The sequence below is a fragment of the Opisthorchis viverrini genome (assembly GCF_000715545.1).
Source record: "Opisthorchis viverrini unplaced genomic scaffold opera_v5_43, whole genome shotgun sequence".
NCBI classification, from domain to species: domain Eukaryota; kingdom Metazoa; phylum Platyhelminthes; class Trematoda; order Opisthorchiida; family Opisthorchiidae; genus Opisthorchis; species Opisthorchis viverrini.
The window spans coordinates 477569-504533 of NW_008751699.1; the positions used below are offsets into that span (position 1 = coordinate 477569).

The window sequence follows — 26965 nt, forward strand, 5'->3', positions numbered from 1 at the left end:
GTCATGTCATGTAACTTTTACCCGTCACCATCACATTTCCCTGAGCAAAGGGCTTCCGGATGTGCTGCACGCTGAGATTGCACAGGACCCAGTTATAGATTATCATAAGATCAAGTTAGATTAGACAGTTTGTCATGTAACTTTTACCCGTCACCATCACATTTCCCTGAGCAAAGGGCTTCCGGATGTGCTGCACGCTGAGATTGCACAGGATTGTACCCAGTTATATGCCCGTTAAATCTTGACCTTCTAAACGAGGCACACCTCGTGAAGGAGGTCTGTCCTCTCGTGAGTTTCACCTACTTAGGACAATGCACACCGCCGGAACCGCATGTCATTTGATGGCTCACATTGGGTTTGAAAAGTAGTATGCTGCGAATGTTGCCCCAAATCTAAGATTCACAAATAAAATGGGGTTTTCATTCCAACGACAATATGAATAACTTGTCGACGAAATCAGGTGATCGAATTGCGTGGCCTGCTCATCACCCCGGTAGAAGAAACCATTCAACAGTGTACACATGAAGTGAGACTGATGTTTGTGAAATATACGACGGCGGCGGTCATTATTATTATAACGTGATGTACGCCTGTTTATTGTAATGCCGCATTTTTTCCTTGCTGCTCACTTCACTAGTTTCAATCCCACCTAAGGGCCGCTTAATCTCCTGTAACAGATGTTGCCCATCCGTCAAACTTTGAAGGCCCGTCTTGGTTCTCCATGCTTTCGAGCGTCCTGGGATCGAACACAGCACCCCTGGGATGGTGGGCGAGCGCGTTGTCCACCACACGAACTCGACACCCGGAAGACTCTATTTTTGTGTCAACTGGATAACGCATCTGTCAGATAGCTTTTGGTGAGGTGTGTTTCAAACGGGCCCACGTGCCCGATCTAATCCGCAAAGTGACACGAGCTGCCGCATCACGCCATCAACCAAAGAAGTACCTTACTTCCAGAAGGTATCAATAGTTTTTTTGCGCCGTTATCCATCTATGCGGCCAACTCGCACTCATTGATTGCCCGTATCTATAGGTGTGCGCATCGTTCGGTGCTTACTTGCCGTTGCTTCCAGAAACCCTAATGCCTTGCTTGCTAGTTTCTGCTCCTGCCGGTTGTGCTATTATTGATTGCACTTTTTGCTCAATTCGCGATGCTGAACAACCAGTTTTTCCATAAAAGCAGCTCCCCCATAGTTTTCAGTACATCATCTGCCGCCCTCATCCGTATAGTCCCATTGTCTACCAGGTGCGAAAGGCGGTATAATCTGATGGCCACAATCGTCCTGTAAGATCCTTGGCTCCTCGGTTCTTACAAAGTTAATCAACAATATCCAAACATTATCGCCAGCTCAACAGACATTCTGGAAGATATTTCTGCCATTTCTGGTAAGCCCTTGGGTAATTTTCCCGACATTTCTCTGCTTGATTACGTCTCCTCGATGCCCGATCAAGCGCTCCCCATCGCACTGGAGGACAAAGCTGCGTTGTCGAAAACGGAGATCGACAAAGTCCGTCTAGAGACGGGTAACCCTCGGGGTTGTATTACTTCTACACACGGGAGACTCCGTGCGTCCGCTCGGCCTCTTTCTTATCCAGTTGACTAGGAACAGGCCACTGCCCCCAACCATCATGTGAAGTCTTCAAGAACACACATGCAAGATCTGTATCATACCAACAACTTCCAGAACCACTTAACCTCCACATGGACAAGCCTGAGGGTAAAGTACCAAAATTTGATGGAACCCTTTGATTTTCTGGAAGTTTCTACGGGGCTTTATAAGCGGGGGCGCTTGAATGTTCATCCGTGCACATGTGACGATTTTCAGCATACGGCCCAGAGGTATATGCACTAATGTTAGTTTTCACTTTGACAGTGGCTTACCGTGGCGACTTGCACAATGTATAAAAATGAATATAATGAGAAATGTGGAGCAGCTTTAAGGGGAAATATATCGTTTGTAAGATTTCCTCGGTGAACGTTCGGATGGTGGCAAGATGTTTTCTCCGCAATTGCCCGTGGGCTTGAAGAGTTTGGTTGAATCCCTGCCCCTGCACGCGCGCTAGTGTGTGTGGTGGCCACGCGGTGTCTTCTTATATGCAGAAAGTTTTGATATGCGTAAAATACCTAGGACTTTGCGACGCGTTCAAGACGAGAACTGACTTGTTGCCAGTCTAGGTTCCAAGCGGGATAGGGTGTTGTCACGTGATTTGAGTGTGGATTGTAACCGCAATCGTCCTGCGAAATCCTTAACTGCCGGGTCTTGCAGTATCTTTGCCGATAAAATATTGCTGCCCGCCAGACGAACAACAGATTGTCATTTCCAGTGTTGGAACAAGTTCAGCTCAGCGCACTCGGTCATTTTCAGAGACAAGTTCATTGACTCTTGATTTGTAGAAGTAATTATAGGAATGCAACGCAAGGAACGCTGAAAGCCGAACGCCCCTCACCACGAAACGTTGCTTCGATTAGTGACATCACTGACTAGTAAGATCAAGCAGCACACCTGGATACGAACAATCACGGCACCGCCTGCACACCTCTGCCATTAGCGACGTGTTTGATCTGTGCCGTTTGTCCACCCACACCTTGTATCCCCCGGGAAAGTATTCGGTTCCCTTGAAAATAGGAATCCACATTGCTCTGAGCGTATATTGCTTGTCCGAGTCACACTGCCTGTGACTATGCTGAATAGTGTGGGACGGCTTAATAGCTTACCAACAAGGAACTCCGTGATACGGGCCCTACATTTTCCTCTAGACTGCTCTAGCCCGAGCTTGGGCAACTTGTTGTCTTCCAATTCCTCATACTTTATTCAGGTGATATTGTAACTTCGCATAGAAAAGGTATTAAAATTTGGTGACTACCGATCTTCATTTAACCGCAATGCGCCGCTTTGTATCTCTAGTGAACTCGCTATATATCATGCAAATCTGCCCAGAAGCACAATATTCGACATACCGGGAGTTAAACTGCACTCACTGACGGAATAAATGCATATCCCCTAAAGATTGAGCACTCCGCAAACAGCCAGAGAAGCTTGTTTTGTCAGTTATGATAGACATGCTTATTTCATGTCTGAAGTTGGCAGCAGACACTACAACGACACATTTGTCAGCGTTAAACACGATTGCGGCCCTCACTGACTGTCTCGAATGAAACTTGCCCTGATACAGTGCTTAGGCCTGTATACTTCTACGATCAAGTGGACCATACGGCCGTAGCACACTGCTGGCTGTTTCTGCTCCCAAATTATCTTCGCCGAAACAATAGCGTTTCCGAAGTTGTGACTTTAACGAAGAGTTAGTCCATCCATTTGCATGACTTTAACGAGGAGTTAGTCCAATCCATTTGCACCTTTATGTGATATTTTGCTTGTAACATTTTGTTTAGGTGAGCGAAGTTTCAAGGTCACGGACCACCAAGGATTCGCATTTTTCACCGGTTTACGCGACAAAAAAATCGCACTTTAGCAAATTTTGGCGTCCTTCGATGTTCTTTAAGAATAAAAGTCACCTAAAGAGTATATAAGGCAAATTTCAAACTGGAAGGCTGGTTGTATACGTCCGTTTGCTTTATACTCCTCAGATTTACAAGTGCAATTATAATCGCAAAATATATCTTGTTCGGCGAACCTGGTCAAAACACATTTCCCCATGGATCTCAACTCCCATCAGGTAAAAGATTGTCAGACAACAGCATGAACTGTGTGTTAACGTGGCGAGGGCCATCTCTGTTGATGATCCCTTTCCCAGATAAACAATACAGCGTCACGAGATAGCTACAGGTATCATTCCTATTATGAATATGACGCTTTATAGGTGGTGACCGCCATAAGGTGGTCACCATGATAACGGTAGCCGTTGTCACTCACCTCGACTACTTATCGCAACTGCTGCGTCCGTGTCTATGTACGACGCTGATTATGGGGCCTCACTTATGCAGAGTACCATAAGCCAAAGGCCAACGACGGGATTTCACACCCATAACTATATGCGATGCCACTTATCTGTGCTACCTATGGTAAACACCATGCCAGCATCCATGCAGGCCGGTAAAAATGAGGCCTCAACTGTGTGTGAGATAGCCTAATCTGATGGTTTGTCATACTCATTAATGTACTCGATGTCGCCCCACCTTGCTACTTGTCGTACCTGCTTGTTCAGTGTCCACGTTCGACGGTCCGTCACACTCATAACTATACTAGATGTCACCTGCCGAGGCTATTTATAGTAATCGGCGGGCCCGTGCACATGCTCGCAGCTGACCATAATGTCCCAACTATACAGAGTGGGCTAGTCCAACGACCAACGTCGGTCGTTCATATCCATATGTTATCCACCTGCCAAACCCATGGTTGGAAAATACACAACCACCTTTACCAAATCATGCCACTATTTATTGGTTTCATCGGTACAAACATAATGGGTGAGTAATCCATTTCTCAGCTTTTTACTTAAAAAAAGCAAAATCAATTACGACTCGTGCACATTTTCCGCGAAAATAGATAATTAAACAAAGTTGCAGTGGCTAACTCATCGATTGCTTAACAAATCCTTTAGCCCGTAACTCTCTGTAGGTGTCCGCGCGGAACCTGGAGACTTACTGTCATAAAGGCTAACTCACTACTTCCTAGGTTAGTCAAATAGGCGATAACGAGGGAGTCATGTATACATCGATGATTCGATAGCCGGATTCGGCAACCATACGCAGTATAGGGTGCGGCAAAGTTAAAGACACTGCCAGTCGTAAGACTAAATGGTGTATACTTCCGCCCTAAGATCCAAGGGCCACACGCGTCCTCAAACGTGCTGTAACGACCGTTTCGTATTCTTGAGCAACGTGCACCAAAGTTAGCAACCGAACCGGTAAAACTCCGAACGAATGACTACGCAAATGTGTTGTGCTATAACAATGAAAGTAGTTACACGGAATGCAGAATCACAAACCTCAGTGTTGTTCGACAAACGGTAAGGTACTCCAAAAGGCAAGCAAAGCCGATATGGATCAACAGTCAACCCGTGATCGAAAGCGGGCCGCAAACTCGTGTATTAAAACAGTTTTACAGTTTTGGTACAAAAATAGTATAACCGAAGCGGTAAAAACTATTTTTGCAGCAAGGAAAACGAAAAATATAAATGTCCTGCGAAACTAAAGATAGGATTCAAGTACAACGGTCCAAAAAGGGGCGGTTCATTTGAATTGTTGACCGGGAAGGCAGTCGTTCAAGATGGGAGGCAATTTTAAATATATACGAAGTTGCAACAGTTAGCACTAGTTCAGCTGACCCCAAACTTATGACCAAACCGATGGTAGTTGTGGTCTTTACTTTTTTTGAAAGTATGTCAGCGTAACCGGCCATGACTCCGGATTGCATCTTCTACTTAACGACTGCAGACCCTTTGGTTATCAAAGGCAGCTATGCTCTGGAGTAGGCAAACCTTGTGTGGAGGCAGTGTCTAGAGTACGTAGAGATATCAGCGCTCACTTCTATAGCAGACGATAAAGGTGCAGAGTGAACTCCCCACCCAAGTCACAACTTCTGGGGTGGATTGGATCGGATATACGGAAACGAGCGACGAATTCTACCGCCGAGGCGAACAAAGCGTTGAATTCCACGCTGGGGTAAGCCGCAAGAACCCTACAGCCGCTGAGAATGTGAAACTGCCTCTCTCCAAATCCACCCCGTTTAAGAAACTCTCTCAGACTGCGGAAACGGTCATTGCGCATGACCCAAACATCCTAAACCACAAACCGTGCACCAGGGAACCGGATAATACTTTGTAAATAATAAAAATAATGTTTATTCCCAACTTGTGGGTGGCATACCGTCTGGCATGATCATAGTTTTACAGTCAGAATGAGGCATGACTGGGGAATTTGTGAGGAAGCGGATTGCACAAAAAGAGGACAAGGTCATGAGCACTGGGGATATCCGATGATATAGTAACAATAGGCAATGGGTATGAGGTCCGACCAGTTCAAAGACAGCCAGGTGGCATAAACTAAACTTGAAAACCATTGCTGGCCATGAGTGATCTTGGGCGGTTAGGTAAACGGCCGGAGTCACAACGAGCAAAAGTGGAGGTGGAGATGGGATAATTCAACTTGGGAGCACAGGGCAAGTTATGGCCGCATGTTAGTGGTGTGCGTCGGTTAAGATCGTTCAGCTATCTGGTATTATCGACGTAGGCTCTGTGTGGCCCTCTAGTTAGGCATCGCGTGCCCCTAGCCGCATGTTAGTGGTGTCCCTCAGTTAAGATCAATGAGCCTCGAAGTCTTTCTTGCATAATTCGGAACCTATAATGAAAGACTTTGTGATTTGCCAGTCAACGTGCACGATATTTAGCAAATAATTAGCGTGCACTACGGAATTTTTACTGGCAACAAAGAATCATCGACCAAAATTTGTTTGCACGAATGCGCCAACGCATATCTCGCATCCCCAAAGGCCATCTAGATTCTAGAATGTTGCGGAAATGCGTTCCGGTGGAAAAATACCTGAAAGTTACGCTCATTGTATGTGAGTCAACCTTTTCCACAATTCGCGACTTTCAATCATCAGGTAACGTATTCAATGTCGGCGGTGTTTACTCACCTGGAGATTTAGTTCACTTAAACAAATCGCCATAGCAAAGGATTTTCAATAATACAGGAGCATATACATTATACATAGACATTCTACACTATGAAGTGGCAAGTCTGAAAATGCTGTAGATTTCGAGAAATCAATCGCATTGTGCGAATAGCCAGCGGCCAGTGATACAATATGGGAGGCAATTGTAAGTATATACGAAGTTGAAACACGTGCATCCATGGATGGAGCCGGGGCGAAGCTCCAATGAGTGGGCGGGTACTGGCATCAAATTCGCTCCTTTGGAGCACTAACTTCCAACTTCACTCGATTTCTGCTCTCTGATACCGATAAAGTGTAGCTTAACAAAAATTGGCAGCTCGGTCTTCCTCATCGAATATCGTAACCATTACACACTCAGCCACATTCACATCAACAAGAAGTACCCTTCTGGGCTTTATCCATTTCATCGTTGATGTTGAAGTAATGCACAACCGGAAAATCGCTATGTAACTGTCTCCTTAGGGATTTGCTGACACCGACCTACACGAACTATGTCAAACCCCTGGAAACGCCCTGGTCTAAAACAGGCCAAGTCTCACGGCCGTACAACAGAACGGCCCCTTCTTCAGCCTGATACACACGTTACTTGGTATTCACAGATATGCCACCTTGACGCCGTAGGCGTTTCAAATCAGCAAGTGCTATCCGAGCATTTATTATTCAGCACTGACCTCATCTGTTACACTACAATCAAAGCTAATACAACTTCAAATGTATATCAAATGCTGCACCACACTACCTCTCCAACGGGATCGGCAAAATAGCTGCGATCTTATATAGGCCTTGTTCTATATCCGAGGATTTTCTCGGCCAACTAAAAATACCCCCTCCTCACAGAATTGCACATCCAAGCCAGACCATCTCAAAAAGTCCGTTACAGGCTGTCCAGAAACGGAAGTATTTTAGTGCAATGATGGAATGGCATTGCTATACCCAGTTTGATAGCACACCCGCAACTATGCACTTCCTTCTCTTGGTTATACCCAATCGCCCACTTGTTCCATTACCTGCAATTACAGACAAACTCACGCTTTATTCTGGTTAACCTTATGGTCATGTTTGATGGTACACCACCCACCTGTTGGGAATAAACGTCGTTATTATAACGTGGGTGGAAAGTGCATAACAATGGACAGAATGACTTAGGTCCCTTCATCCAAAAACAACTGCGTCTTTTCCTACTCTTCGAAGATGAAGACGATGTCTGCGTACCCCAGATCGATATAATTTTTGCCAGATATTTGAAGACCGGATGCAAGGATTATTTTGGCGTTCATCTCATTATCTCGCCGATCACGAAGCTAAGCGGAAATGGAGAGAGGGCGCTCTTGACTGACACAAATTTGTGTGCGGAAGCTTTCGGAGCTCCCCATTTATTTACGTAATAGGTGCGCCCCTTATGTTTCTCCTGTCCACAACGATCCAAAAGACTATGCTCGACAACTCCCACTTTAACTGTATTTTTCTTCCGCATCATGAACCTCATAATCCGCCCTCTGCAATGAAGGAATGGAAAATTTCTTCCGGTCTAAACTTGCCCTGGTCGTGGCTTACATCCCGAGCAATCGCGCTATAAACGGAAATATCAATTGTTTTAAGAGGAAAAGATGCTACCAGACTCACCAGATACACGTTATATGACGCCTCAGAGGCAACCGGTTTTGCAAACTCCACGCCTCCCTTTCAGATGTAACAAGCTGAGGTCGGCCATCTTACGATCAGGCAACGCCACCAGATATTTCTGATCTCATGTCTCTGCAGGTTCCAAGCTACCTTGGTTGCGCACAATCTGGCCAGTGCACTTCCCTCATATTCACACGTCCTTACCAGTTTGCACCGGCTGCGTACCTATTATCTGCACGTAGACATCGATTGCCGTTTTTGAAATCAGAAACTGACATCTCATTGAAGTAGCTATCAACTGTGACAGCTTTGACTCTGTTATTTCGGGAGACGTTAAAACTCACGTGAAAGTGCTTTCTTACGAACCTTTCGGAAACTTCTGCCTATTTTCAGTTCCCAATGTTGACATGACTTTCTTATAGCCCCGTTGAATGGCAGCAGCAAACCGCCGTAAACTCTCGATGAACCCAAGAATATCCTAACTACAATGACGATCTTAAACGGCTTACCCAAGATGTTAATAAACGGGGCTGTCCAATGACCGAAGTACGGCGGCGCAATGACGGTACCGCGAATGCGATACCCAGTCTGATGGCTTGCCTGTAGTTCGCTATATCTGTGCTATTTTCCAGACAAGCGTGTTGCCCACAAGACGTCTCAGTCCGTTGGGTTTGCGCGAAGACTTGAGAGCAGTGGCCATCTTACTGGTCGTCCGCTTGTTCTGCCCAAGAATCCAATAGTTTATCCAACGGCACAAGTGGTGGCTCTGTATATCGATCAAGATCAGACGTTGCCTTAAGCTTGATATAACGTATGCTGACCATCATCAAAAACAAAGAACTTACTAGCTGTGGCAAATTCCTTGGCTTCAGCGGGACGCTTGCTGCAACCTTAGGAGATTTTTTATCCAGGGTGCGAATACTCGCTCCAATTTGAGTTTGCATGGACGTAATGGACGCGATTAATATCTAAGTCTTTTTGAGGTTATTTCTGAATCTAACACGTAAGAAAACATGCGAAGAAACCAGTTCTCCCACAAAACCTCCCATCGTATTTATAGAGACGATGGTCAAAGCCGCCGACAGCCATCAAAATAATTATTCCGTGTCAGCGGTTGACTCCGAGTTCGTTTCAATGACTTCTAATCAAACTGCGGCCGCGTGTGGAGATCTTGGGCGCCCGAATAATTAACACCGAATGCTAAAATCTTTGTTAAAGTTCCCTTTTTCGAAGCACGGTTTCAGAGAAATTTAGTGTATGTCTAGGACGCGGCCCATAACACCGTTTCTCAGTTTGCGTGTGTGCCGAAATGATCAAAGTAGAGTTGCTCAATCACTCGAGGCTTATCTTTCCTCGAAGGTCCACTGGCGAAAACGCCACGCGCGGATAAACTTAGTTCCCAGTAAACTACCAGTGTGCGACCAACTTCCGTGAGTTTTTCCTTCCATCAAACAGCTTGAAAAAGTCATTTAGGTCCGGATTGTTGTGCATTTGGCACATTCGTTGAATGAAAGGGTAAGCAAAAAGGCAATCCTTATCGCGGTTGCCTAATAGGAAGTGGAGTTCCTCTAGTGCAGCGCCTTGCGCTGCGTGTAAGATAATTGGTGCCGAAAAATAATAACGGTAAGTGCTAGTCTACAAAAGTTGCACTAAACCAGACACTGTTCAGATGTGTCACTGCCAAACCCGCATAGGAGGCATAGCCCCACAAGATAACTGCAATTTATGAGCACTTCTTAAATGATCAGAACGTTTGATATGGTGTGTTTTGTCTATTCTAAGTGATTACTTTATGAGGGATCACCATGAAAAAGGAGAACCTGATATACCAACCAGCTTCAGCTCATACAAAAGTGATTGGGTAGAATAGCCCGTATTGGACATTTACAGGTATCTACCCCGACAAGAAAAGCTCATTTGCAAATTCAGAACTGTTCTAAAACCGGAAAATCCACACGCGGCAACCATACAATCACAAACGAAATAAACGGGATTTTCCAGAAGACGGAGCAGCCTAACGCTCAATGCCCACTTGTATCTTGTATCCGATTCCTGAAAACGCATCAGACATCTCGCACTAAGTACCAAGAAAACGATTTAAGCTAACGATTTAGCACACCAGTTTGCCACACGAATGGGAAATTATAGTGTGAATAGCAAGACCCGGTGCGACAGACATGATAACCAATGCATCATTGGTCAGTTCCCTGAACAGCTGACTGCCTTGGGTGGGAAAATACGTTGTGTCTGCCACTACTGATCGCATTACAAACCCGATAAATCCATGGCTGCAAAGTGGCTGGAGAACTTTCGAAGCAAAAGGTGGAGCATGATTTTGGTACCACCTTCCTGTCAGTGGTTATCTCTCCCACTATTTCAACTACACGGACCTCTGCCGTGTATATTAGTGCTTCAAACACTGGCCTCACCTACTCACTTCCGTGGATTATTATTACGATCACCGGGGAAGAATATCCCTTCTCTCGCTGTCCAAGAACAGAAGCATTTCAGTGCAGTGGTAACATGATAATACCCAGTGTGATGGCACCCCGGCTTCTATTTTCTTCAGAATCTCATCCACAACCCGTCTCTCCTTTGCGGTTGTAATTCCAACAACTACCTATTTTTCCTCCCGGCCTGATTTGCCTCTCGGACGAGTTAATCCTAACCTGCTATAACTTCCGTTCGAATTTAACTTACTTGTTTTCCTGCTGAAATTTCAGTCTTCCTCCTCCACAAGTTCATTTTTTCACGGCGTCGTTTGGCCCCATGCACTAGCACTATCTCCCAATAGAATCTAATTTTTACAACTGACTTCCCTACAGCAGTGAGACCAGTGAGTCCACTTGGTTTCAATCTGAACAATACATCCGAGCGAAACTTACCATTTGTCTTTACTTCGAACTTTACCATCATCGCAAGTTTTGCCTTTTATGACCCTCGCCATTTATTCGATCGCCCGAAGTAAGTCATGACTAGCAATGGTTTTCATTTTTAGTTCATGTCAATCGGTTTCAACTTCGAAGTAACCGTACCTTGTGCCCACTGTCCTACCTTTTTCGGGTCCCGAAAAAGCGGCGACGTTTCACGTGATGAGCATGCTTCTTTGGCTTTACGTTCCTCCCCGCAGTGTTGTTGTCTGCCACGTTCAGGTTGCGACGCCCTATCATGCCCCAATCGGCATGTTTCTTCTAAGCTTGAAAATAAACTTAATGTTATTGTTATTGTCATTTGGAGCGTGACCAACGCGGTATCTGACGGCTAAACTTTGACTCTGCGCGTTGCGTTCCTTGGGTTGAGTTGCCCGCATTTAACGTTTGCTTGCTCTTTGGTGACTAATGAGGAGATCTGATCGCCCCTCCAACGTTGCGCTGAGAATTTAAAGAGCAGTTCTTCATTCTTTTTGCTTGTGCCTTTCAGGGGAATGGCAGCCGCCGAACGACAAGAACGAAACCTACCCGGGAGACTTTGGCGGAAGCCTCGATCCTGTCGAAACCGTGAATTCGCCTGCAATCTCAATAGTGTGCTCCGGCTGTAAAGTCGATGGGTTTGGACTGGAACCATGGAAGAAAAGCCCGCTATCCAATGCTTCAGTTCGAATTCCTCAGCAGCTCTAACTTTGTATTGCGTGTGCATTGCGTCTTAATCGATAGCGCTTGTTGGGATTTTTGAACGGGTCTATGAGCGTCACTTGATTTTGACACGTAGCTTATGCTGCTTTTCCACGCTGGCAGCTAAGGACCTTAACCACGTTTAATTTGTGCCAAATTCACTTGATCTCTGGGCCGTTAGCTTTGTGTGTCCATTCTCATTGTCCGATCGCCCTGCCGCCTCTACGCTGCCTGCCTGCCTATACCAAGTGCGCTGCCACCTGGTCATGATGTTTCTTAACCCATTATTGAACGCCCCAGTCAATCCCCTCATTCATTTGTTCCCATTGCACAAGACCTGAATACCGACAACATATACTCCATGGTCCTAGAAAATTTCAATTCGCGCAATCACGTGAAGTGTGAAAACGAGCCAGATGAGGTCGAACAATGACTCGGTAGCTGCAGTGGTCATTGCCGTCTCCCTGAATGGCCGAGGTGGGCCACATCAATGGTTGGAGACATTGTCAGGCATGATTTAGTCACGTCCCCAGTAGCGTTCATGCATCCAAGCAATTGTCCCCAGTGAGAAGCTCCTTTCCTAATCTACTCGAATAAAAGTCCACTGGCAACTCTGTAGTTATTCATCAACCCGTTTTGTGAAGAACGTGGGTTTGATGGAAAACCTACAAAATCACGTGACGAACTGTTTTATGGGGGTCTAGAATGTTTCCTTTGAACTTCACTTGATGGGCGTCTGGTCGGAGTTAGACAGCCAACCTTATGACCTTGGACTGATGCACCTTCCGTTAGAATAAGTAGCTTTCCCGGAATAACAGGTAATACATCAGCTCTTGGAAAATGGATCAGAGTCCGCCTGCTGATCAACTCAGTAAACCGCTGAGATCTTCAGAACCATTACCTATGGCCGAGGAATCGTTTACTAACTGCGAGCCCCACGGATTTTTATAGATACAGCCTGCTTGCTTAATTATGCCATGTAGCCGGGTTTTCCGCCTTGGTACGCCTCCAGTACCCCCAGTTTTACTCCAGATAGTGGCCACATTAGCGATGGTCGATTTTCGATTTCCCACCAACCCTCGCTCATCATTCTTGCTTTCCATTCCATTTTAACTAGACTATAATCGTACCTCGACAGTTAATATCGTTGCTAGGTCTTATAGTACGTATGGGAAAATTTTTATCACGACATGGTTGTATTTGTAAGAAGCACTATATTTTCTGAAGCTGTGAGTGATCGAAACAATTTCTTTCTTGTTGCAGCCCACTTGTTCTTCCGGACTTCTTATGGAAGAAAATTAGCACTTCTTCTTTGGCCAAATCAACCATGTTGTGAATGTGTCGTCTCCTCTTCAATGACTTTTGGTACTTGGGTTTGAACTTGAGGATACTGAATATTGGACCAAACCGAATAATAAACGGGGCGCGACTTTCATAATAGAAGCGAGGATGGTGACCTCTTTTAAAGACCTCGGAAAAAATACACGGGATCTCTTTGATAAGCATTTCAAGTTCGGGTTCCTGAATTTTGAGTTCAAAACAAAGACGGCAAATGATATTGCCGTAACATGCGGTGGTCAGCATGATTCCAAATCACAGCATGTTGCTGGTTTTCTTGAAACAAAGCTGAAACCTGCGAAGGGGATATCTCTAAAGACCAAGGTCGATTCTGCGTGGGTGATAACCAGCAATTTGGAAGTGGAAAAGAAACTCCACGAAAAGTTGTCGCATGATGTTGTTGCCACAGTGGAGACGGAATCAGGGTAGGTTCAACGTACTCCGTTCACCGCTGCAGGAAAAAGGCGTTGTCGATGCGAAACAAATTTAAGCATGATCTTGTAAACGTTACTCTTGACATGGACTTTAAATCCCGCTATCCGCAACTCGTGGGTGCTTTTGTCGTCCCGTAAGTACCACTTATCACACGCATTTGGTAGTGTTCCTCAGTTCAAGCACATCGTGCTCGGCGCACAGGCCGTTGTAGACACCGAACCATTCAAGCTCACAAAACACGTTTATGCGGTTGGCCTCAAACATGAAGACCTCCGTGTCCATGCCTCGCTGACTGACCACGCAAACGTCGATCTCAATATTTTCCAGAAGCGTGACGATTTGAAACTTGGTTTCCGGATCGGCTGGAAGAAGGACACAAGGGAAACTAGTTTTGGTGCCGCTGCCAAATACAAAGCATCTCCCGACAGTGGGTTGAAAGTCAAAGTTGACCAAAATTGTGTTGTGGGTCTCGCCTACCGATTGAAACTCGCCAAAAGTAAGTCAAGACTCAGTGTTCCTTCCATATATTGCTGTATTGCTTAATTTTTTATCAGTTCACAGGATCACTGCACCAGTAGTACGAGAATCAGTGCCAGGAACAACTTATCCTAGGTCCCACTATTAGTCCATATTCATTGTCAAATATGGACTTTTATTAATAGGATGGAGTGTATCAAGTTATTTACTCCGCAATGCTGTTATCGGTTGGATCACTCGGAGTGTCGAAACTTACTGGATCTCTGGCGGCGCGGCTTTTCCTAGCATCAAACAAATTATCATAGCAACAGGACTGCGAAGGATCAGTGTTGAACACATGTTATGCTGTTGATGATGAGCAACACGTTCATGAGAAGTCAACGGGCTCAAATCTGGTGTCCCTTGTTCAGTTGTTTGTGGGTGACCGGATGCATGTGGAATTTGGGTCCGATCGGTTTCACGTCCACATTCGTTCATGGTGCGCGGAACCGAGGTCCAGCGGTTTCTTGATACGTTGGCTGATCGGATGTCCTCATCGTGTTGGCTGGAAAACAACCGGTGACCCTCAATCATGTGATGTGAAAAGTTGGAATGCTAGACGTGCAACGTGTTGGGAAGCGGTGTGGGGCGCGTTTCTTTTTTCAGATTAAAGCTTGGCGAACACTTGTTGAGATACAGTTGTGTGCACGGGGACTACATATCTAAACAGCGATCCAGATTATCTACACATGATCGTCACAGTCAGCCAAATGAAGTGATGGATGAACTTCTCTGCCGTAAGAGTTCGTCAGGGCCATGGTTGGTTGACAGGAGGCTCAGTCAGTGGGGGAATAGAAGGTTTCAATAACGTACTTGCAGTCCCTCCTCACCCAGTCCTGCCTTTGGGGTTCCCAAATAGGCTACTCACAAAGTGCTATTTTGTCTTCTGATAGAGTTCAACTGTTGCTTAACCAGTTTAACGGGAAAATGCTTCATCCTACAATTTAATCTGTGCGGAGTTTGAAGGAGGGTCTGCTTGCGCCATCGTCCTCGCTGGTTGTTGAACTGCGCCCTGAAATCTAGCCCACACTATAATTGCTTCGGAGACAATAATTATCAACAGAAGAGTGAAATAAAGTTTCAGTAAGGGCCGAAACCTCCCGATTTGACAGACAGTACGGACGTCAAAAGCAGCAATGAGGATAAGTCACTTTGGTTTGTTTTGCTGGTCAGTAGTTCAGATAAGGAACATTGGTTAAGTGGCTTAACCATGGCGGGTCCTTTGGAGATTAGGGGAGGAGTGCAGATGGGGGCCGGTGAACGAAGAACTGCAAAGGCGAATGATACCTCTCGGTTACCAAGGCTGCAGAGGCGATGTTTTGAGTAGTCCTGGGGCGGGCCTTTAACTCGAAGGTACAATCCATAAGGTAGCTATTAGCTGGGCTTAATCGGGGACTCCACTCATTTAACTAGCAGTTCGACCCGCTCGGCTGCGGGGCAAGGGGCTGGCTCAGCCCGAGGGCTGGGAGAATGGCATAGGTGTCTCACTCTTAATGCTTCTGTGTACAGCAGATGCATTTGGGCCGCACAGGTATTCTAAGTTCAATTAACTTCACCGTACCGGGTTATTCGCCAATGGTCACGGTCAGTCGTTTTGTTTTCAGTGGTCCGACGTTTGTTATCCCGTCTTTTCACAGGGTTGCAACATCACTCCTTCCGTGGAAATGGAAACGTCTCAATGCCCTCCCATTCCTATCTCAAAGGGTAGTGCGAATCTACTGCTAACTTGCCGCGTGATACTTGTATTACGGGGTTTCGTGGTCTTTGTTTGAGTACTCCTATTTGGACTTTCAAACTATGCATCTTATGGAACGAAGTTCAATCTAGCGAATCCCGAGAAGTGTTTACAGCACTAGGGACCTGGGCTGTAAGTGGCGTGTTCAGTGGCTACATGTCCACGAGCATGACCTCACATTTTGTGGGTGCAAAGGACGGGATGACTTTGGCTAATCCATCCAAGAACACTTGTGCCTTCTCCTCCTCTTCGAAGACGAGAACGATGTCATTTGCATACTCCACGTTCTCAAGGATTTTGTCAAAGGCTATTCGAACACCGGGGTTCTGGAAACCTTCCAGCGTTGGTCGGATGATTTCATCGATCATGAAGGTAAACAGAAATAGGGAGAGTGGGCATCCCTGACGGACACCACTTTGTGTACGGAGGCTTTTGGAGAGCTGCGTATGTCCGGAAGTCTGAGAATACAAGGGCCTTGCGGACAGATGATGTGAGACGTCTTCAGGTTTTCGACCACCGATGCCTCAAGCGTGGTTGGTTATGGATGGCGTCATCGTGGTGATTAGAAAACGGGTATTTGGTTGTGCTGCAGGCACTTTAATCCGAGAAAACACCCAGCCTCATCAAGCGAAATTGGCCCGATCACTCATTCAGCGGCGCTGGTGCATCAAAGCTATTGCCTTCCACGCGTAGGTATCCAGTTCCCGAACTAAAAAATCATGCCGTCGACACCAATAATTGGTTGTATGTCTCACCCTCTCACTTTCCGGTGATCGAAACTGCAGCAGCTGGAACCAATATATGGTAGAGGGTAGAAGGCTTAAAGCTGGTAAGCTGAAAACGAATTGAACGCTCTCATCGATGTGAGCCCCAATAAGGAGTGCAGTTCTCGTGCAACTAAAAGTCACAGGGTCCGCTCACGGCTTCAGCACTAAACTGAAAAGTTTGGTAGAAGTTCCGGCGTGATTGAATGCTGTCAACCGAAATCAAAGCTCGACTTCGGATACAAGTTTAGTTACATATCGAGCTGTGGTAGGGTTATCCCCTACTCCAGTTCCTCTTCGTCCACACTGTCAATTTGGTCATACTAGCAGATGCCAAAGTATAACGCTTGCGTAAGGACCTCCGGTATAGGATGATGATGACTGCCCGGAAAACCCGAAAGTAGCTTTCAGTTGCATCGGCCACTACACCGACTTAATTGAGCTACAAATCAGAATCCCAGTCGAGTACTTTCTCCACTGACTTGTCCCTTTAGAGATAACGTCCAAGCTGCCTAGTGCGCGTATGGAACGGATAACCTTACTTGCATACCTCGGTTTGTGCCCTCCTCAATTAGTTAGGTTGAAGACGAAGAGATGGATATTGATATGGTACAAAGCTGAGGTGAGCCTTAGCACTGAAATCTGAGTCTGTGAACGCAAAACGTTGCTATTGTGATATAAATATACTTAAAAGCTAGGGGACTCCCACTGCGTCTTTTGGACTGTTCTAATAACAACTTGGAACAATAGGGCTTTCGACGCGGTAGGTCGGTAATGCTGGTGGCGCAAAGAAGTGATGTTGAAAGTCCACGACCAAACATTCTGCCGACATTGACGTCGCGTCATCGAGACCGATTGAGAACGTGCCTCAGTACAGTCAAGTAAGGCCCCCGCTCCAGTGCTTTGGTGTCGGAAAAAATTAGCCAAGAAGGATCGCAACAGCTCTATTATGAACAAGCGAATTCAAAATTTACAAGTGGCGTCGCGCTATTTGAGGACCACTTTTGGCATTAATCCAGGCTGTCTGATCGGCGTTTGGTGAACAAACATCATCGCCGACCGTGCTTATATAAAATTGCTGAACGCTTACCATCGTCCATCATGCTTCTGTGAAATATCTGACACTTATCATTGTTGGCCGCGCTTCTGTGGTGTGCTTGAACACTCATCGGCCGTTGCTGAATTGACCGATTGATCGATTGGCCTGGATGCTTACCGGCTTACCTATTGAGATTTTGACGGATTTCGAGGGTCTCAGTAGGTTTCTGGGATTAGTTTCAGGAATCTGACCTTCGTGACAGTAATCCTGACATCCAGTCTGTGGTGTCAGTCGCTGGAAATGAGGCTGTTTCGTAATCTGTATAGAGCTAGCCACCGAAGGGCGTTTATGAGAAGTACCACTCTGATGCATTTGTGGAGCGGGCTCGTGCTCTCGGAGTCGAGTGCAGTCAACTGTGGTAAGTAGACATTCTCCGGAATTTATTTCCAACTAACCATACACTACGTCGAAGCATTTTTACCGGGAAGCGGGGGAAGACATTATCAGTCATGTAAAAACAACTAACCGACAGCTGAAACCACACTGGCAGATGCACTTCAGGGCGGAGCAAAACTGCAACTATCGACGTGGGAAAAGTTTTGGGATTTGATTTACAATGGACGCTATCCTGTTTTAAGAGGGGCTTATCAAGAAGAGTGGAAAAACTTTTTCATATAGATTTCTCTTTTTGTCCATTGGTTCCACCTCAAGAGAGCCAATCTTTCAGAGGGGACCACTTTAGCCCATTCCTTCAAGTGGTCATTCTGGGGGCTAACTCTGGACAGAAATCCTCGCACAAAAGGAAAGTCCCCTGTTTTTAAATATTGAAACCACCCTAAGGATAAGACTTGGCACGACAAAGGTGCGGGTGAAAATGCACGTGTACGGATGGTGATCGCCGCGGATTGTTCTGGCCACTCATGTCCAAGCATAACCAATCTACCGGTGTAGACTGTGACGACCTAGCTGACGAGCTGTATCCTAACTCCCAAGTGAGGTTTTCGCAACAGACCGCACCTAAACTAAATTCAGTGGTTCGTGCAACGTTGTGCTTCAGAACGTACAGTTTCTGAACATATCACTTACAATTCAAGGAGAAACACTGGGGTGTGTGGAGAATTTTACACAGATCGGTATTTGTATTAGCTCTGACGGAAGTATGTCTGATGAAGCCAATACACGAATCTCGAATGCCAGAATCGCTTTACCGATATGCGTCACTTGTGGCGTCAAAAAGGTATATAACTGGTATATAACTGGGTCGCGCGTACCAGGTTCACTAAGGGCTGTATTGATGTATGATTCCGAAACATCTCCCCTGCGGACGGATGATGTGACCCGTCTTCAGATCTTTGGCCATCGATGCCTTAGAAGCGTTGCTGGTCTTCGAAGACATCGGTGCACTAGCAACAAGGTGGTTAGAAAACGTGTGTTTGGTTGTGCAGCAGGCACTTCAACCGCGGAAAACATCCAGCACCATCGACTACGGTGGGTCGGTTATGTTCTACGAATGGCGAAACACCGTCTGCCGAGACGGCACTTGTTCTTTGTGCATCCATCAGAATGGCGGAAATCGTAAGGTGGACAACGTATGACTGAGCAGAAAGGGGTGAGAATTACAAAGGGTTTGTGTGTTATTGGTGTTGTACGCCATCCAGAGTGGGGACCCTGAGACCCAACCTACGCTTGGCTGGAGACATTGTAAGAATTGGGGTTTGATCGGTGTCAGGGCGTTCGTGTGTTTAGAGGTGTAAGCACCTCATAATGTTTGACAGGTCAGCACCAGGTCCCCTCCCTCACCCACTTTCAGATGCACTTTAGATTAAATTTATGGTTGTACGGCAGCATGGCATCAGTGTCAAAACTGATGTTCTTGTCTCTGATTATGATTATGACTGTCAGTTCGATCTTCATTCGTCAGCTGTAAAGCATGTATTATGGATAGATTGGTTCCAGCTGCTACAATCTCGATCACCGAAAAGTGGGAAAGTGGGACATATGGCCAATCATTGGTGGTGTTGTCAACTCCTTTGACAGATTTCTACCTTTTGCAACGGACCTATGAGGAAAAGTGGACGCACCCAGTTGTCAAGTCATTCTCGTGAACTGCAATGCATTCTGATCATGGAAGGCCTGCCATTCACCTGCTATACCCCAATCAACATCATCATCGGCAGTCTGACATCAGGGTTCAACACTGATGCCTCGATGCTATAGTTGTGCGTCCAAATGAAACTGGAATTGGGACTGAACTTAGGAGTGCAGTCTGGTAGGGGAAATTATATGTCCGCCAACACATGGATTATTTTACATCTGCATATGCGGTCCGTAAGTGGGTTATTGCCCATTAACCGTGTAAAATTTATCCTCAAATACCGTCACACCCCCAAAACCGCTAGAAGCTGTGTTCAGGTTCTTATGCGTCAGTCCAGAGACTATTTGTGGACTGATAAGTGATCCGTGGTCCTAGATGTCTAAGAAAACCATGGAGGTATTTCGTTTGCATTTCAAAAGTGAGTATAAGAGAGTAATGTATACTCCTGACTGGTTACACTATTCATAAGGTTGATGAGAGCTCTTCAACGATTGCTGGCGCGCTTCCAGAACACCGAATTGCCCCGTTTTATGGATGCAAAGTTAGTAGAGATCCCAATTTCGACAGACTATCAAGTACACTGGGCTGCAGGTAGTTTCGGAAGCCGGTTTGTCATCCATTAATTAGTGAACTGATTGAATGTTTCCACCGTTGCGTCAAGACGGCACTTTGTGTACATAGCTCTTTGTGGCAGGATGTTTTGCCTATTTGGTCTCTGTAAATCAGTAAAAGCCGACCCACATACTCCTGCAACAAAATCGCTGTATAGATGCTCTGACAGCTGGTCATCCTTAAACTTCCGTCAGCTTTTGATTACGGTTACTGGAGTGATTGTCGGTAGGGCCGTGAACACCCGTCACAAAGAGACTGGACCTTATCATGGAGTGACAGTTTGAGCACCCACTGAGCTATACTGGGGTGGGGTGTACCCGCGACACTCGCAGACTTTCATACCAAGTTGATCAATGGTTAGAGGTTCGGCTAGCACAGTCCCTGGTCATCCAGACTGGAGGTTGAAACATTTGTGGCGACTTGTTTCATAAAAAATGGTAATGTACTTGCATTTTCAGCCAAACACCACTGCCTTGTGGTTAGGATTTTGAGCCAAAAGCTCAGGTTGGGAACCCTAATCATCCTCCTGTCTAGGTGTGGGCGCCCTGGCAATGTTCCAGTCCACGTACAACCATGAGCTGCACATATACAAATAAACACACGCCAAATCGGCCGTCATATGATGCCACCAGCCGGGTCGCCTTACTCGCTACATACAGCAGGGCTGGTAAGCGAAAACATGATACTGCTGATGCCTACCTTTCTTGTTCATATACTTAATCCCTCCTCTCCACACCACATTAATAAAACTATCCTTGTGGGCCCAGCACTTACAAATGATGACTCAGTTTGTTCTGCTTCGGTTTTGCAGACAACATCTGTGCGTCATTCGGCGCCGACACCCTCAGGAATCTCGAAATCAATCGTCAAGCCCCGACGCCCTGTCTATCTGGCCGCCTTCAATGTCCGCACTCTGAAGCAAATATGGCAGCAAGGTGCTCTTGCTCACACACTGGGCTTGTTTGGCATTGATAAGTGCTGTGCCTCAGGAACAAAAAGTCAGGATGAAAGCACAGTGGTTAAGCTAACTGCCCCATCACTCTCCACTCACTTACGGATGCGTACCTTTGATGATCCAGAGGCTGTTGCGGCAGGATGAGCAGGGATTGGTATCGTCCTGAGTCACCTAGCGGAAGTATCCTTGTTTGACTGGATACCCGTTGATAGTCGCCTCTGTACGATTCGTCTGGCAACGTCTGCGAAGGAGTCTCACAAGCGGGAGGTTGATCGATGTCAGTTTGTTGCGTCTGCTTACCCCCCAACTGACTGTAGCTCTGACACCAACAAAGACAAGTTCCATTACGTCCTCAGTGCCATGTTGCAGTTAGCCAAATGTTTGGATATTGTGGTGGTTGCCGGAGACCTGAGTGTACAATTGGGCTGGCTTATGGCATCTGAGACTCAATTTATCGGTGCGTACGGACAATGAAGAACAACTGCTTCAGCTGTATAATGATCGCAGGCTGTTTCTATGCAGTACTAACTTCTGAAACAGCCGAAGTTGTCTGGCCACATGGTATCCTCCAACGGCGTGCCGGCCACGAACTCAATTCGATCACATTGCCATCAGTTACCGGTGGCGCGGTTCAGTAACTGACTGCCGGTCATTTTGGAGCACGTTTGTGGATTCCGACCACGAGTCGTCCGGGGTCGCTTCTTCCTACGTTTTACAGGTCCGCGTAAGGTGCGGACAAATCGCCTGGCAACTGAAAGACTGGCAGATCCGGATGTCAGACGAACTTACAAGAAAAATCCTCTAAAGTCTCTTTCAAATGTTCCGCCATCAGATGTGGACTCATACTGGGACGAGATTGCCACCTCTTTGCATAATGTTTGGAATTTCGCTTGTGGCAAGACACCACAAGGCGCACTCAAGCACTGGATATCAGACCGAACGGCGGCACTACTTAAATCTCGGAGAAATATCCCAGTCGGCACGGAACATAACTTGATGCGACGAATTATCAGACGTCAAGTGAAAGTGAGCATGCAAGCCGACCGTGGTGTGGTGGACACAGAAGGCCAATGAAATGGAAAAGGCCCAGAAAACCGGTAATACCCGAAGATTATTTCATTTGATCCGTACGAACGTCTCCCAGGAACCACCTGTGAGCGAAGCCATCAAGAATCGGAATGCAGTGAACATCTCGAATAAAGAGGAACGCCTCGACCGATGGGCCGATTACTTCGAACAACCATTGTCAAATCCCAAAACTTTTCCCACGTCGATAGTTGCAGTTTTGCTCCGCCCTGAAGTGCATCTGCCAGTGTGGTTTCAGCTGTCGGTTAGTTGTTTTTACATGACTGATAATGTCTTCCCCCGCTTCCCGGTAAAAATGCTTCGACGTAGTGTATGGTTAGTTGGAAATAAATTCCGGAGAATGTCTACTTACCACAGTTGACTGCACTCGACTCCGAGAGCACGAGCCCGCTCCACAAATGCATCAGAGTGGTACTTCTCATAAACGCCCTTCGGTGGCTAGCTCTATACAGATTACGAAACAGCCTCATTTCCAGCGACTGACACCACAGACTGGATGTCAGGATTACTGTCACGAAGGTCAGATTCCTGAAACTAATCCCAGAAACCTACTGAGACCCTCGAAATCCGTCAAAATCTCAATAGGTAAGCCGGTAAGCATCCAGGCCAATCGATCAATCGGTCAATTCAGCAACGGCCGATGAGTGTTCAAGCACACCACAGAAGCGCGGCCAACAATGATAAGTGTCAGATATTTCACAGAAGCATGATGGACGATGGTAAGCGTTCAGCAATTTTATATAAGCACGGTCGGCGATGATGTTTGTTCACCAAACGCCGATCAGACAGCCTGGATTAATGCCAAAAGTGGTCCTCAAATAGCGCGACGCCACTTGTAAATTTTGAATTCGCTTGTTCATAATAGAGCTGTTGCGATCCTTCTTGGCTAATTTTTTCCGACACCAAAGCACTGGAGCGGGGGCCTTACTTGACTGTACTGAGGCACGTTCTCAATCGGTCTCGATGACGCGACGTCAATGTCGGCAGAATGTTTGGTCGTGGACTTTCAACATCACTTCTTTGCGCCACCAGCATTACCGACCTACCGCGTCGAAAGCCCTATTGTTCCAAGTTGTTATTAGAACAGTCCAAAAGACGCAGTGGGAGTCCCCTAGCTTTTAAGTATATTTATATCACAATAGCAACGTTTTGCGTTCACAGACTCAGATTTCAGTGCTAAGGCTCACCTCAGCTTTGTACCATATCAATATCCATCTCTTCGTCTTCAACCTAACTAATTGAGGAGGGCACAAACCGAGGTATGCAAGTAAGGTTATCCGTTCCATACGCGCACTAGGCAGCTTGGACGTTATCTCTAAAGGGACAAGTCAGTGGAGAAAGTACTCGACTGGGATTCTGATTTGTAGCTCAATTAAGTCGGTGTAGTGGCCGATGCAACTAAAAGCTACTTTCGGGTTTTCCGGGCAGTCATCATCATCCTATACCGGAGGTCCTTACGCAAGCGTTATGCTTTGGCATCTGATAGTATGACCAAATTGACAGTGTGGACGAAGAGGAACTGGAGTAGGGGATAACCCTACCACAGCTCGATATGTAACTAAACTTGTATCCGAAGTCGAGCTTTGATTTCGGTTGACAGCATTCAATCACGCCGGAACTTCTACCAAACTTTTCAGTTTAGTGCTGAAGCCGTGAGCGGACCCTGTGACTTTTAGTTGCACGAGAACTGCACTCCTTATTGGGGCTCACATTGATAGGACCGTTCAATTCGTTTTCAGCTCACCAGCTTTAAGCCTTCTACCCTCTACCATATATTGGTTCCAGCTGCTGCAGTTTCGATCACCGGAAAGTGAGAGGGTGAGACATACAACCAATTATTGGTGTCGACGGCATGATTTTTTAGTTCGGGAACTGGATACCTACGCGTGGAAGGCAATAGCTTTGATGCACCAGCGCCGCTGAATGAGTGATCGGGCCAATTTCGCCAGTACCATTAACCATTGGTGAGTTGAGTACCGGGGTCCCCATCCAGGGTGGCGGCTGTCATCGACCCAACTCAGTTTACTGGTTGGTGTTTTCGTGACAGGTTATACACCGTCCACATCTCGGTTATTTCCACTCAGTATAGAGCTAAACGAAAAGAGCTCTATGAGACAGACAGTCTTCTGACATGCAGAGTATCTTAAACTTGTCTGGCGTACCTCAGCACTGCCAAACCGATGTTCCCATCAGACCCAACCAATGCTTCTGAGACACCGCTGGTCAAATACTGACAACTTTGTATGTCCTCGGCGCGTATCAGATCAGGTTTCTAATCCGGTAACCTATGAATTGTGAGTAATTCATCTACGGCTGGAGAGTTCTTCTTAAACTTGTCTGACGTACCTCAGCACTGCCAATCCGATGTTCCCACCAGACCCAACCACCTGAGACACCGCTGGTCAAATATTGACAACTTTGTATGTCCTCGGCGCGTATGAGATCAGGTTTCTGATCCATGAGGCATTGTGAATCGCACTTCAGCAGTGTAAACCCTGCCCTGACCTTCCCGACTCGCGAAGTAATCTCGTCTCCAACCAGTTCAACGGAACGTACACAAATGCACAGGTAAGCAAATTTATCTACCACGTCTACCGGCTTGTCTGCAATCATGAGGTTTGGGTTTGATCTCACCCAATCTTGTAACAGCACTTTATGCTTTACATGGGCGAAGCGCATACCGAGCCGCGCTGTAGAATCGTTAAAGTTATTTGAAGTGGTCTCCCTTTTCTTCGTCGAGCTGCTCACTGTTGACGCTCCCGGTATGGTTAACTCTTCGGGAACTGAGTTCCAGCAGCAGTGTATCCCATCTCAGCACTGAAGCCCGGTCACTAGAACAAGGTGACAGCCCTAGATTGAAATTTCCACTGCGCTGTTGGACGAGAACTCCCTAGTTGGAGTGTAATTCTTCCAGCTTCCTAGATGTTCAGTCTGGTTAGGCTCTCCGCTACCCAATACGGTGCATTACTTCGAACTGGGGTTTTTGAAGTGCCGAGTAGATAGCGTATTACTTTCTCGGCTGACGGTCGTCTAAACACTGCGGTATCAGTAAAATCATAAGTCCTCAGGAGATAAAAATCAGAGCTGCTTGTGTCACTGGCAATTCTCAATAGACGATAATACTAATAGCTTGTAATCATACCGTGCAGTTTGTACGTCCGAAATTTTATTTACTTCTTTAATTTTCAGATGTCAAACTGACACTTTGCACTGAGCTCGATGGAAAAAATCTGGAAGCTGGCGCCCATAAATACGGCATCGCCTTCAACTACGGGGATTAGGACGGATGACTACCAGTCAACATGATCTAGTAACCAAATTCTAGGCTTAAACAAGCACACCTTTTGCGCACATCTGTGCTGTTCAAGATGTAAAGTTCAACTTCCTTTCCTCCATACCGATACTCTTGTATTCACTCGTGTGAACTTGCTTTTAGACTCACGAAATAGAAAAATCAATAATATCGTTTTCATCTTTTCATATCCAACTGTTGTTTCGATGTGGGGCCTATTTCTTCTAGTCACGAAATCGTCGGCTGAACCCACGGCTGTCTCAAGGCAACCATATGTTCGTTATCAGTAGTCAATATTTGTATTTCTCACTCCAATACCCCTTGAGATCTTGTAATTATGCGTTATCCGTCGTTTTCAAGTCAAACTCAAACCCTCGTCTGGTTGAAAACGTTTTGCTTTTGCTTTTCATATTCGTTTTGTGGGTCTTTTGTTCCGCGTATCAGAAGGAGTGCCTCTGGTGCGCAGGATGAGTATGTTCATCTTGTTTGGACTCGAGTAGATTTACTGATTGTCCGTGCCTAAAAATCGCGTCTTCAAAACGCGGTTACTTGCACTCTCTTTTTGGTGCTTATTTATATATTGAGTTCCTGATTCTGGGTTGCTATCTTGATTTTACGTAAGTTCTCTCAAGGACTGAAACCCCATGCGTATCTGGTATGTTGAAATACGCAGGATGGCTCTTGGTTCTGAAGCCGTTCACTACTTCGAGAACGTAGACGTTTTGAATGCAATACGATGTAAGGGAGGTATGAGCTTTGTAGGAATTGGGCTCCTAGGTATTATTTTTGACTCTGAACAAAACATTCTATCTCAGGTGTGATTTTCAGTCTTTTCGGCATCCAAAGGCATCGTTACATAGCGTTTTCTTCAAACTTGTATTTCCAAACTAATCGTTGTATATAATCCGTGTGTAGTGAACCAATACCACGACGTATATAATCAAACACACCGGATGTTCGTTTCTTGCAGAACGCAGACCGCAAAGTAAAAAAAAAAACAGAAAATGGGTGTCTGTTTCGGTTGTTTAGTTGTTGTTAAAACTTTGTATCAAAGGTACTTCGACCTGGCTGTCACAGTTTCGTTGGTTGAGAATGTCGAGTGTAAAGAGGTAACCACCAAACACTGGTGACGATGGTCTAACCAGCTCATTCGGTTGTGCAGGTTTGTCATGTTGATGGATCGGATCTGATAATCATATTTCAAGCCAGTGGTGTCACTGCACGCGGGT

The 26965-nt window shown here is 46.1% G+C and overlaps 3 protein-coding genes across 3 annotated transcripts; 1 reads left to right on the forward strand and 2 right to left on the reverse strand.

Moving 5' to 3' along the window:
* Positions 1–13081: 13081 nt before the first annotated feature.
* Positions 13082–13453, reverse strand: T265_03140 (hypothetical protein; the record flags this gene model as incomplete). Its single annotated transcript, XM_009167553.1, has 1 exon — positions 13082–13453. One exon carries the CDS (start codon positions 13451–13453, stop codon positions 13082–13084), a length of 372 nt encoding a protein of 123 aa, XP_009165817.1.
* On the forward strand, positions 13319–25912 carry T265_03141 (hypothetical protein; the record flags this gene model as incomplete). Its single annotated transcript, XM_009167554.1, has 8 exons — positions 13319–13632; positions 13665–13775; positions 13807–14138; positions 21534–21815; positions 22077–22384; positions 22422–22688; positions 22921–23029; positions 25634–25912. 8 exons carry the CDS (start codon positions 13319–13321, stop codon positions 25723–25725), a joined length of 1815 nt encoding a protein of 604 aa, XP_009165818.1.
* On the reverse strand, positions 13790–14692 carry T265_03142 (hypothetical protein; the record flags this gene model as incomplete). Its single annotated transcript, XM_009167555.1, has 2 exons — positions 13790–14042; positions 14376–14692. The coding sequence occupies 2 exons, from the start codon at positions 14690–14692 to the stop codon at positions 13790–13792; spliced, it is 570 nt and encodes a 189-aa protein (XP_009165819.1).
* Positions 25913–26965: the final 1053 nt, after the last annotated feature.